This window comes from Phascolarctos cinereus, unplaced genomic scaffold, assembly GCF_003287225.1.
Source record: "Phascolarctos cinereus isolate Bilbo 61053 unplaced genomic scaffold, phaCin_HiC Scaffold_3;HRSCAF=262, whole genome shotgun sequence".
NCBI classification, from domain to species: domain Eukaryota; kingdom Metazoa; phylum Chordata; class Mammalia; order Diprotodontia; family Phascolarctidae; genus Phascolarctos; species Phascolarctos cinereus.
The window spans coordinates 61601626-61615056 of NW_027555736.1; the positions used below are offsets into that span (position 1 = coordinate 61601626).

A 13431-nucleotide genomic window follows, 5' to 3' on the forward strand; every position below is an offset into this window, starting at 1 on the left:
GAAGATTTCCTATTTGATCCTGAAAGTGACAGACAGAATAAGGAGTTGAGGATTGCCACTAGGTTGTGAGCCAGGGTGACTGAGAGGATGGTGATGCTCTTATCAGTAACAGGGAAGTAAGGAAGAGGGAAGGGTTTGAGGAGAAAGATAATGAGTTCGATTTTGGACGTGTTAAACATAAGATGGTCATTAGCTGACAGGATCCTGAAGAAATGACATATAATGAATGAGATTCGAATCTTTAATTGGGAGATTAAAAATGATAATACCAAGAGGGCAATACTAGATGGGGAGGCAAAATTGAGAACCAAGTAGCCTAAGGGACAATAACGATTACAGGTAAAAACAAAAATGGCGTAAGGAAAAAAAAAAGCCTTGAGAGCCAGTAGCCTTGCATTATAGTCTGTGCATTGCTACCCATTTCTATATAACTAGGCAATCAGTTAACTTTCATGAGGTGGCAGAATAGTGTTCTTCAAATATTTAAGAATCCTTTTGTGAGAGAAAAAATAGATGAACTTTGTGTTGCTCCAAAAAGACAGACCAGACGATAGGTGGTAATATCTTCAATAAGCAGATCAAAGAGCAACATAAGGAAAAACTAACAGCTGTCGTAGAGGGGTAGAGCTTGCTCGAGTGGGCAAGTACCTTATAACAATGGTTTCCAAACTTTATTTAATGAATCCCTCTCATTAAAAACAACAACAACAACAACAAAGCTGCCACACTTCATCTTAAAACCCTGCAATTAATTTACTTAGTTCATATTTAATTAAAATAAAATTGTTAAAACTTACTCTTTATTACACCAAACAAATCTTAAACATAAAATAATGTAACAGAAATACTTGTTGATTGAAAAGATGCCTTTGCAATTTTCATATTTACATCTTATAAAATAAAAAGGGGCAGCATGGCCTATTAAATAAGGAGACTGCATTAGAGTCGGGATGATTTACCTGGTCTCAAAGAACCCATGTGTTAGACCAGGTCACTCACCTCTCAGTGCCCTAGGCAACTGTGTAAGATCAGACTGAAATCATAACCACAATAATATTACTCATACAATGAGTAGGTTTGTTTTTCAGGGCAACATTTCTCAAAACATGGAATCATTGATGATCTTTCTAGATAGATTCTTTTCCAATCACTAACTAAAATCAATATTTTGTCTTTAGTTACAGCAGACTACCCTATTTCACATAAGTAAAATGTTGTGAACATTAGTAAAAGACTTCACTTTGATTACAGAGTCAATTGCCACCCTCAAGAACACCCACTCTTCCAAGGGCAGATAAGCATTGAATGGGTTTCATGAGGGATCTTTGGCATTTGAGAGTGTCACTGATCCATTTTATTGGTAATATGCTAGAATTATTAATAAAATGATTAATTACCCCAAAACTATGTCTCTCGAGCTTTTTAAACACCACAGTATGAATCTGAGGATCTTGCATTGATGTAGAATATTTGGGTTTTTTTAAATTATCCACAAAGTACACCAATTTCAGGAGGAAATTTTTGTTATACAATTTGCTTCATCTTTATTATTATCATTAAGAAAACTGCAATTTCTTCTATTAGTTTAAAAACTATTCAAGCATTTTGGCATGTGAAAGCCAATACATTTATAGCAATGATACAAAAATGCCCTAGGCTTTGCCCCTTAATTGTCACATAATTTTACAACAGTCTTCCTTTTAATGTATTGGGTTTTTTTTAATAAAGTAAGTTATTTTTATCACAATTTTTAAAACTCTATGTTGTTCCTCACTCACATTTCTTAAGAAATTTATTGTGAATCATATGATGCATGCAAATTGCACAAGGGGCCACATTTTTAATTAATGCTTATAGACCTGCATTTCATTCATTGATAAGTACTAAGTACAGAGTCCAATGCAATTCTCTCACATGATCTAATTTTCATTTAAAATTTCATCAACGTTATGGAAAATTTTTCTTAATGTGGTAATGTCATCAATAGGCTCACAAAGTAACAAATCTCCCATAACATCAGTTTCAGTATCATACACATGTAAGCAAATAAGAATCTTTAACTATAGCTGTTACTTCATCCACTTGCAATGCAAAGTAAGACGATTTGCCTGTCAATTATTTGATCACAGAAGTCTTCAAGTACATGGGCATTCTCTTTCCTGCAGAAGCTGCTTTGCAAATGATCCAGCAACCATAATTTCAACCACATCAATAGCTACTTCTTGTTTTTCGGTGTTTTCAGTTGTGTCCAACTCTTTGTGATTTGGGGTTTTCTTGGCAAAATGTTGGAGTGGTTTGCCATTTCTTTCTCCAGCTCAATTCATAGATGGGGAAACTGAGGCAAACAGGGTTAAGTAATTTGCCCAGGGTCTAAGACTGGATTTGAGCTCAGGTCTTCCTAACTCCAGACCCTGCTCTCTATCAACCAAACCACCTAACTACCTATATCAATAGCTGCAGATAGCACCAAAGTTCATCCTATGGATAAAGCTCTTTGTATTTAGCAATGCTATAAAGTAACCTCATACAATTCAAACAATTCTTTTGATATTAATTGTGATTTTGGGGGAAAGATGTTTTTGATAATTAAGAACATCTAACTTTTTCTGTATTCGACAATATATTCTGTCTTTTCCATTTATACTAATATTTCTTTTATATCATTGTATCAATTCTGTTTGTTCAATTCTGTTTTTCACGACATCCACCCTTGTGTTATAAACTGTTTCTTCAGCTTCTAAATGCTGTAATTTCATTCTTTATCTCATTTCAGCTCTTCCTTTATTTCTTCCACCCACTCTTGGTAATCCTGGTAATCAAACCACTATTTTTCTAGGCTTCTACTTGAAATTATTGCATAGTGACTTTCTTCTTGGATTTTATCTTGGAAAATTCTTAACCCATTCTATTTCTTCATTGTATTATACAAGGTTTTTTCCCCTTTTATTCCATTCATCTGTCTCTTCAAGTTCAGTTCCTGAATTGGGACTTTGTATCAGAGCCAGGCTCTACCCACTCCCTCAGTCCTGGATGGAATGGCTAGGCCTAGGTCCTGTCTTCTGCTACAAACTCAGAGTGGGCCATCACTGTACCAGGGTAGATGCTGTACCACTCTTTCTCTTCCCTGCAGTGCAGGTGCCACTGTCTGGGACAGGGGATGGCTAGGATCCTGGTCTCACTTCCTTACCATAGTCCCAAAACTGTGTAGTACCAGCCCCTGCTTACCTTCTGCAAACCTGGACTAGAACTGGGACCGGAGCCTGATCCTTCACATTTCCCAAACAGCAAGTCTGAGACTTCAACTACTTTCTCTTGATCTGGCTCCCAAACAGAAAATCACAACAGTCTCAGTCTTGTCTCCAGGTGCAGTTATCTACAGCCAATCTTAGGCTTCAGCCTAGGATTGACAAGCTCCTGTCACAAAAGAGCTTCCCAACCAATAAGCATGGTGGTTTCAGGCCTCATCCTGACAAGACAAACAGTCTTAGGTGGGATGAAGGGGCTCATTGTTATATATCCTCAGTTTTGTGGAATCTTTCTTTCATCTGGAATACTTCATCATTAGTCCTGAAGTGGTTCTCAGTGGGGCTGACTAAGCAGGAACCTTTCATGTCACCATGTTTACCAGAAGTCTCATTAAAGTATTCTGCATGTACATTTTCAAGATGTAATTTCAATTGTTTAAACTCTATGCTTTCTGCAGCTAACTCATATTTACATAGCAAAGTAAGCAGTCTTTCCTCTCCATTAATAACAATAACTGTGAATCTCAATGATGGAGGAGATCATATTTTCTAGATTGGGGTATTTTATTCCCCTCCCCACTTAAATTGTCTCTACTGTCTTTGCTAACACTAGTTTGAGCTGCTCTAATGGATTTTCTCTTCAAACCAATTACAATGGATACATTTATCCATTATGAAGGGATGTTATTTCACTTTTTTAAATTAGAGAAAATAACAATTTTAAACAAATTTAAATTTAATCACTGAATATTTTAAATAATTATTAATAATCCATTCTTGAGTTATTTCAATTTCATAAGAGTTGCCAGTTTATTCTATTTAGTACTGGCTAAAAGAAAAATAGATCAATGGAACACACTAGAAAAGGAAGAATCAGAAATAACTAAACTCAATAATCCAATGTCTGATAAACTCCAAACAATCAATTAGCTAGGAAAAAACTTTCTATTGGACAAGAACTACTATGAAAGCCTGGCATAATTTAGATTTAGACCAACATCTTAAAGCACATACAATAAACTGAAAATAAAGATGTGATGTGAATATTAAATGTCATAGCGTAAGAAAATTAAAGAGAACCATATCAGGTACCTTTCACTTTTACGGCTAGGGAATAAATCATGAACCAAATAAGGGATAAAGGCAACTACAAAAGATAAAATGGATCTTTGTGACTTCATGAAACTGAAAAGATTTTCCTCAGAGGAAAAAAAAATGAACTACAACTAAGAAACTGAAAATATCTTTGTATCAGATATCTCTGATAAAGGTCTGATATCTAAGCAATATAAACAACTAACAAATGGAACAAAAGCCATTCCTCAATAGCTAAGTCCTCAAAGGATTGAATAGTTCTCAAAAGATAAATGCAAACTATTAACAACTATATGAAAGAATGTATCAAACCACTAATAAGAGGAAAAATGCAAATCAAAACAAGTCTAAGGTTTCTTCAACCTATACCCAGGAAATTATAAAAATAACCAAAAAAAAGAATAGAGTTAGTGTTGGAGCAGTTATATCAAGGTGGTTAACACTAATGCTCTCACTGTTGGCTATGTGGTGAATTGGCCCATTTTACAAAGCAAATTTGGAATAATGCAAAGAAAGTAGCTTTTGACCATATCCTTTGATTATAGATGTCAGGCTTTTTTGATGTGCTAGTTAGCTTTGTTGAACTATTTCTTTCTTCTTTCTTTGTTATACAAAGGAGGAGGAGGGATGCACTGAGAAATGAAGATGATGTCAAAACAAAAGTATTAAAATCCATGTTGCAAGAGATTTTGTAAAGATCAGTTTATATACTGTATATATCAAAACTGTTGTCATTAAGGAATATAACAGGTATTATGGTACTCAACTGAAATAAACAGAGACTACATGCTTCAAACTCAATTTCGACAACCATCACAACACCAATTCATATGGGTAACATAGCTATAGGTAATGGTTGCAGATCATTCCCAAATCAATATTCAACACCTGCCAACTCAAAACTGACCTCATTTGCTCATACTACATTAAATGATCATGCTCTACATTTACTGTCATTTGGAGGAATTTGGCATGTTGCTTTTTTGCTGGCTTTGATTTGAAATTTGTTTTCATTGAACAAAAATCCTCAAAAATGTACAATGATCTTGGCTACTGCTTTAAACCCCCACCTCCCCCTCTAGGAGGCCTTGTCACATTATCTAGCAAATTTTCCATTTCTATTGCTCTGGAGCTGTCCTATTAGCCCTATTGCAGTAAAGGAAATTGGGGGGAGGGGAAGAAGAGTTGGATTTGTTAGCCTCTAAGATCCCTTCCATCTCTAAATCTATGATCCTATTATCCTCTGTCAATAAAGTTCCCTTATTTGGCATTAAAATGGCATTGGAATGCCTGGACAATTCATGATTTGGACAATGGGCATAGTCAGTCAGGGGCAGCTAGGTGGCATACTGGTGATGAGATTCAAATAGAATGGTCGATGAGAAGCACATTATCTCAAGTACAACTTAAAGCCACTTTAGAAGACAATGAGATTCAAATAGGCTGGTCAATGAACTACCTGAAACTAACTAGGGCCCCTATGCCACTAGGCAAATGGACTGAATAGTGTAATAATGTTGTGCCTACATATCTGCAATACCCTGAACTATGGTCCCTAGCTACAGCAGGTTTTCTTCTATAAGAGTACCTCGCTAGCATCTCCTGGCTAGGGGGCATCTCTTTTTAGCTGGAGACAACGCCCCTAATTAGCCCTCCCCCTTGGAGGGCTGCCACCCTCCTTAAGCTGGCATCTCCCTTAGTGGGGGTCTCCCTTAAGTGGGAGTATCCCCCTTAAGCGGGCATGTCCCTTTAGTGGAAGGCATCTCCCTGAAGCTGCCACCTTCTTGAGAGGGGGGCCCACTCTCTCCTAGAGGACTGCCTCCTTTAGGGGACTATCACCACCCTTTAAGCTGGGGTCTTCATTAAGGGGCAAAGAAGTATGTTTGGTCTGTTGCATTATCTGAAATAAATGCCTTTACTTGATTTGGAGACTGCCTGAGCAAATTCATTTAAGATGAACTTACACCTCAACATTTTGAGGTGCCCCAGAACCTCATAAGAGGATAACATGCTTGGCCTGGAGTCAAGAAGACTCAACTCAAATCTAGCCTCAGACACCTACTAGCTGTGTGACCCTTTTTAAATGACTTAGCCCTGTTGGCCTCAGTTTCCTCATTTGTAAAATAAGCTAGAGAAGGAAATAGCATCACTTCAGGGGGGGCAGAGCTAAGATGGTGGAGTAAAAGCAGTGACTTGCTTGAGCTCACCCCAAACCCCTGATATACCTGTAAAAATGACTCTAAACAAATTCTAAAGCAGCAGAACCCACTAAAAGACAGAATGAAACAAATTTCCAACCCAAGACAACCTGGATGGTTGATTGGAAAGGTATATCATGCCAGGCTGGGGGAGGAATGCAGTTTGATGTGGGCAGACAGGAAAAATAGGCCTCAGCTAACCTGGAGCAAGCCTCAGGAGACTGAATCATGGGCAGTGGTGGCAGTTTCCAGACTTCTCAACCCACTAATGCCAAAGACAACTTAGAAGGTCAGTAGGAAGAGTCTGTGACTATGGTGAGAGAGAAGCTTAGTTCCAGTCCCATTCCCCACATGTGTCCCCAGGGCGGCGGCTGTTTCCTGAGCTCCTGGCCCACAGCCTGAGGGGGAATCAAGTGGTTGATCAGAGGGGGATTGCAGGGATCTCTTTGCTGGTGCAGGATTCTCTTGCTTTGTCCATGCTTGGATCTGGGTCACAGTTCTGGGTGGTGGTCCTGGGGCAAGGAGGAGCACTGGCGTGGTAGAGCTTGTAGTGGTAGTACACAGAAAATCCTCCTCACAGTTCCAAGGCAGAAAGGAGTGCTTGTGGTCACTCATAGACCAGAGCACAGGCCAGGAAAGGAGTAAATACCTCGCCCTTATCATACCACCTTGGAAGAACTGAAAATTTACAGGTCCCTAGAAGTATCTCTGAAAAAGCTGCACAAAACCCCTGAAGCTTGGACAGTACATTCTCCACACTGGAAGCAGACCTACCTTAACAAAGAGTTTAACTCAAGTAATTGGCTGGATCATGAGCAAGCAGTGCAAAAAGAGTCAGACTATATTATCTTACTTTGGTGACAAAGAAGATCAAAACATACAACCAGAAGAAGACAACAAAGTCAAAGCTCCTACATCCAAAGCCTCCAAGAAAAATATGAATTGTCCCAGGCCATGGAAGAGCTCAAAAAGGATTTTGAGAAGCAAGTAAGAGAAGTAGAGGAAAAACTGGAAGAGAAATGAGAGTGATGCAAGAAAATCATGAAAAACAAGTCAACAGCTTGCTAAAGGAGACCCAAAAAAACTGAAGAAAATAACACCTTAAAAAATAGCCTTAACCCAAATGGCAATAGAGTTCCAAAAAGCCAATGAGGAGAAGTATGCCTTAAAAAGCAAAATTGGCCAAATGGAAAAGGAAGTCCAAAAGCTTACTGAAGAAAATACCTCCTTAAGGCAGTGACTTCATAAGAAGTCAAGACACTGTAAAACAAATCCAAAAGAATGAAAAAAAAATAGAAAACAATGTGAAATATCTCATTGGAAAAACAACTGACCTGGAAAGTAGATCCAGGAGAGATCATTTAAAAATTATTGGACTATCTGAAAGCCATGATAAAAAAAAAAGAGCCTACACATCATCTTTCAAGAAATTATCAAGGAAAACTGCCCTGATATTTTACAACCAGAGGACAAAATAGAAATGGAAAGAATCCACTAATCACCTTCTAAAAGAGATCCCCAAAGGAAAACTCCTAGGAATATTGTAGACAAATTCCAGAGTTCCCAGGTCAAGGAGAAAATATTGCAAGTAGCCAGAAAGAAACAATTTAAGTATTGTGGAAAAACAATCAGGATAACACAAGATTTAGCAGCTTCAACATTAAGGGACTGGGGGGCTTGGAATATAATATTCTGGAGGGCAAAGGAGACAAGATTACAACCAGGAGTCACCTACCCAGCAAAACTGAGTGTAATTCTTCAGAGGAAAAAATGGATATTTAGTGAAATAGAGGACTTTCAAGCATTCTTGATGAAAAGGCCAGAGCTGAATAGAAAATTTGACTTTCAAATATAAGACTCAATAGAAGCATTAAGAGGTAAAGAGGAAAAAGAAATCATAAAGGACTTATTAAGGTTGAACTGTTTACATTCCTGCATGGAAAAAATGATATTTGTAACTCATGAGACCTTTGTCAGTATTAGAGTAGAGGGAAAAAATTATATGGATAGATAGATACATAGATACATAGAGGGCACAGGGTGAGTTGAAGATGAAGGGGTGATATTTGGAGAATAAAATTAAGGGGTGAGAGAGGATTATACTGGGAGAAGAAAGGGAGAGGTAGAATGGGGTAAATTATCTCACATAAAATAGACCAAAAAAGGCTTTTACTGGACGGGAAGTGGGGGGAAAAGTGAAAGGGAATGAATGAGTGAATCTTATTCTCATTGGATTTGGCTTAAGGAGGGAATAACATACACACTCATTGGGTATGGAAATTTATCTTACCCTACAGGAAAATGGGGGGGGAAGGGGACAAGAGAGCAGGGGGACAATAGAGGGGAGGGCAGATTGGGGGAAGGGTTAATCAGAAGCAAACACATCTAAGGAGGGACAGGGTCAAAAGAGAGAATAGAATAAATGGTGGGCAGGATAGGATTAAGGGAAATATACTTGGTTTTTCACATGACTACTATGGAAGTGTTTTGCATGACTACACATGTATAACCCGTATCAAGTTGCTTGCCTTCTCAATGAGAATGGATGGGGAGGGATAAAGGGGGAAAATTTGGAACCCAAAGTTTTAAAAAAAAATGTTGTTTTCACATGCATCTGGGAAATAAGATATACAGGAAATGGAGTAGAGAAATCTATCTTGCCCTACAGGAAAGCTGAAGGGGAAGGGGATAAGAGAAGGGAAGGGGAGAGAGGACAGATTAGGGAAGGGGTATTCAGAACGCATGCCATCTTGGGGTGGGGGGAGGGATGAGATGGGGAGAAAATTTGGAACTCAAAATCTTGGGTAAGTGAATGTTGAAAATTAAAAATAAATAAATTAATACTTTTTTTAATTCAAAATTTTTTTTAAAAAAGAAGGAAATAGCAAACCATTCTAATATCTTTGCCAAGAAAACTCCAAATTGGGTCACAAAAAGTTGTAAGTGAACTGAAACAACTGAACAAAAACAATCAGGTCAAGTAAGGAAGCTCCAGGTAATGCTTTAAAGAATTTGGATTTTTGTTGCTGTTGCCTGGTTTTTGTTTGGGGATTTTTTTGTTTGCTTGCTTATTGAAGGGCAAAACATTCTTTTTTTTTCTAGAAGGGAGATGGAACAGAGAACATCTGAGATGTGATGATCCTCTTGGAAGAATTAAGAGAGAAATAATGAGGAATTCCACATATACTTCAAATCCTCCCTTGCTGAGGCCACCCCTCTAAAAACACCTGAGGGCAGTATAACTATTCTAAAGCTCATATATTCATTCCAGGGAGTTGGCACAGTCAGGAACGTGTGTCCAATTCATTTAGCAATCAATATTTCCTTCTGTCCTAAAGAGGAGATGGAACCTTGAGCATACCTTGCAGGCCCAATGAAAATCCTAATGCACTATCACATTATTCATGTTTTACCCTCAAATAATTACTGTCCAAAATATTAAGTACCACAATTAAATTTTATGAGCCATGGTGATCCAAAGGCTAGGATAATTCACAAAAGAATTATAATACACACTATAGTATCAAAGAACCTGGATGTCAAGTAGCCCTCACCTCAGCTTCCTCCTTCTCCTTAAGTACATATGCAGTAAATACTAGCACATCTCCAAGTACATCTGTCTCCTCAGCACTTCCAGGGAAACATCAACCGTCAATTACCAACCATCCTTAATGTTCCCTGGGAAGCATCATTGGTATAGAAAGAACAATGAATTAAGTCTTGCTGTGTAACCTGGAAGAAGTCCCAACACCTCCAGCCTACATTTCCAGGTGGATTTCACACTATTCCCTTTGGAGCATGCTATGTTCCAGCCAAACTGGACCACTGGTTCTTTATTCTCATCCCTCCTTCTCCAGCCTCCATGCCCAATCACATATGCCTGAAATGAACTCCCTCTTCATCTTGACCAAACCAAATCTTTCTTTTCCTTTTGGACTAGGAGCTCTACCTCCTTTCTCATACCACAATCCAATCAATTCTATTAGAATACAGATTTCCTGAAGGCTGATGAGAGAGAATGAGAAAGGATTAGTCTATTAGGAGTTAGAGAAAGAGGTTCCAGGAGACTTGTGTGACCAAGATCATCTCCCCTGCCTTTCCCTGCAGCTCTTCAGGTGCAAAATAAAGACATTATCTTAGTTAATCTGTAAGCTCCTTACAAACTGTAGTAATCCTGTGCCTATATTCCTTCTCATACATGAATCCACAGGCCTAAAATAGTGCTCTCCATGTAGGAGGTGCTCAATAAATCTTTGCCAGATTGAACTGTTATCTGTGTCTCAGTTTCCTAGTCAGTAAAATGGGGGGGGGGAGGATAAATTACCTCTGAGTTTCTTTCCAGCTCTAGGAGGTTCTGCATAAAGAGGAGACACCCTTTCTGGCCCACTAACTTCAGGAGGGGGGGCAGTATTCGAAAAAGGAGAAAGAGGAAGATGGAGGGAAAAGGGCAAAGAAGGAAGCAGAGGGGAAAGGAGGGAAAAGTGAGAGGGGAGGGAGGAAAGAAGAAAGGAGGAGGGAGAAAGAAAAAGGGAGAGGAGAGAATAACAGTGGGAAGGGGAGAAAGGAAGGAGTATGGTAGAAGGAAGGAAGGAAGTATCATGGAAGGAAGAAGGGAACTGAAGAGGAAAGTGAGGGAGGGGGCAGAGGAAGGTAGTGGGATGGAAGGAGGGACTATGAAGGAAAGGAAGTTGGGAGTAGGGAAGAAGAGGAGGGAGAAGATGGAAGGGAAAGAGTGAGAGGAGAAAGCAAGGATAGAAAAGGGGAAGGAGGGAGATGAGGATTGGAAAGAGAGATGCTAGAAAAGCAGAAAGGAAGGATTGGAAGGAAAGATGAGAGAGTAAGAAAGAGGAAAGGAAGGGCAGGAAGGAGGAAGGGGATAGTAGAAATGAAGAAGGCGGGGGTAGGAAAGAGGGAGGGGAGAGAGGGGCAAAGAGAGGAGGAGGAGGAGGAGGAAGAGGGTGGTAACCAAAAGATAAAAGGTAAGAGAGTAAGACCCTTAGTTCAACCCTCTCACTTTAGAAATAGGTACAAATGACGAAGGTTAAGATCCTCGATCCAGCTCACACAGGCTGAGATTGGAAGGCGGCCCTTCCGACCCCAGCCCGACCCTCCCCAGAGGGATCCCGAGGCAAGGGCGAGCCTCGCAGCCTCTCCACGCATGCCCCCACCCCCATGCCCATGCCCAGCCAAGAGCTCAGAGGTGCACCATCACCGCCGCTGCCACCACCACACTGTCCCTGACCCCGACGACGAAGACAACCCTGAGACCGACGAAGGCTGTAGCACACCCAGCGCCCGCTCCTGTAGCTCACCGCCGAGCCTGGGGTCAGAGTCCCCAAACCGCAGTTACTGGGGCAGAGGCCGCGTCTCTTCCTTTGCTAGGTAACGGTGGCCTGGCGCGTGCGCCCTGCGGCAGGGATGGGCGGTGGGGGGGAGAAGAGGAAGGAGAGAGGACGGAGGAGGGAGGAGGGAGGTAAAGAGGAAGCTGGAGTGAGCAAGGGGGAGCAGTGAAGAAGTTTCCTGCAGAGCGCAGGGTGTCAGGGGATGTCGCATGAGTGTTGCGTGCCTGGACCCCGAAAGAATAGAGAGGGACGGGGAGAAAGGTGCTAAGAGATCGTGCAAATGCTGGATGCATTCTCCAGCTGTTGAAGGCATCCTCTGTGTTTGAGGCTCCCTATTTTCTGGAGTTGCTCGGGATCACGGGGATGGAGAGAACTGACTTTGGAGTGTGATGGGACTACCTTTGCGCAGTGCTCTCCTTTGAATACGAGAAGAATTAAAGAAACCATGAGGGCGGAGGAAGCAGGCGACCTCCCGTAAGGGACACTATAGTGCAGGTTTTAGAGTATATTTACTAAAAGGCACGTTGTTATGCATCTTTACTGAAAGACATATGTGTGTGTGGGGGGGGGGTCCATTCGAGGAGTGTGTGGCCACATGGGGAGCACACCTACCTTAGATGAGTTTCTACTAACCACCTGATTATTTACTTTTTTTTTTCATGGGAAAAGAAAGATTTCTTTCAGGGACTTCTGGATTCACAGACAAACCAATAAGAGTCATGCCCATTCGCTGTACCCTTCCACTTCGTGGCACATCTCAGTTCCTTGAGGATGTTTTTTTGCCTTTCTTTGTATCCCCGAAGCATAACTCAAAAATTTGCATAGAATAAATGCTTAATAAAAGCTTATTGACTTAGTGGATGCTTTGAGGTCTCAGGGCTGAGTGTGTGTGTGTGTGTGTGTGTGTGTGTGTGTGTGTGTGTGTGCGCGCGCGCGTGTGCAGTGCACGAGAGCGTCTATTTAACTCCCTGAGAAAATTGGGAAATTGAAGAAATAAAAGAACATGGAGAAGTCTTTGAACAGGACTTAGCTCACAGAAATCAAAGGATTTGTAGCTGACTCCTACAGAGTTTTAGTCCAACCCGATGCCCAATTTTAACATTTTATAAATGAGAAAATGAAGGCCCAGAGAAGTTAAGTGACTGTCTAAGGTCACAGTGCTTAGCACAGTACTTAAAAAAGAGTAAGCACTTAATAGATGTTTATTGAATGGAATTGAGTGACAGAACTAGGATTAGAGTCTGATGCTAGATACAGTACTCTATTGTATACCTTGGGGGGCCATGGGGAAGATTGAGGGATATCCATGATCCACAGGGAACAAAATCAAGGAGGGGAATAGAGTTGACCTCACTGGGAGCTACCAAATTCCTGAGATGTACCATGGAGTGGGAGGGCCCAGTGAATGAACATGACTTACTGGTTTGCCTCTGAATTCTCATGTCCTTGGCTGAGAGAAATCAGTCAACAAGCATTTATTAAGCCACGCATAGTTAGCATTTATATTTAATGTTTATATTAAGTCACAAGTATTTAAATTGAGATTGAGAA

General features: G+C 40.3%; 1 protein-coding gene across 8 annotated transcripts in view; it reads right to left on the reverse strand.

Moving 5' to 3' along the window:
* The window catches only part of DYDC1 (DPY30 domain containing 1), a 45984-nt gene that overhangs the window by 15750 nt on the left and 16803 nt on the right, over positions 1-13431 (reverse strand). The window contains exon 1 of one of the 8 annotated variants that reach the window (XM_020977347.1): positions 11851-11950. The exons of 3 other annotated variants lie outside the window; for them this stretch is intronic. Coding sequence is in view for 2 of the 5 variants with exons in the window: in XM_078150881.1 (XP_078007007.1) it covers positions 10093-10121 (29 nt within the window). In the remaining 3 variants the exon portion in view is untranslated. Of the gene's footprint in view, positions 1-10092; positions 10206-11744; positions 11819-11850; positions 11951-13431 lie in introns of those variants that run through there. 4 more of the 8 variants (XM_020977350.2, XM_020977351.2, XM_078150881.1 and 1 more) reach the window with 4 other exon arrangements.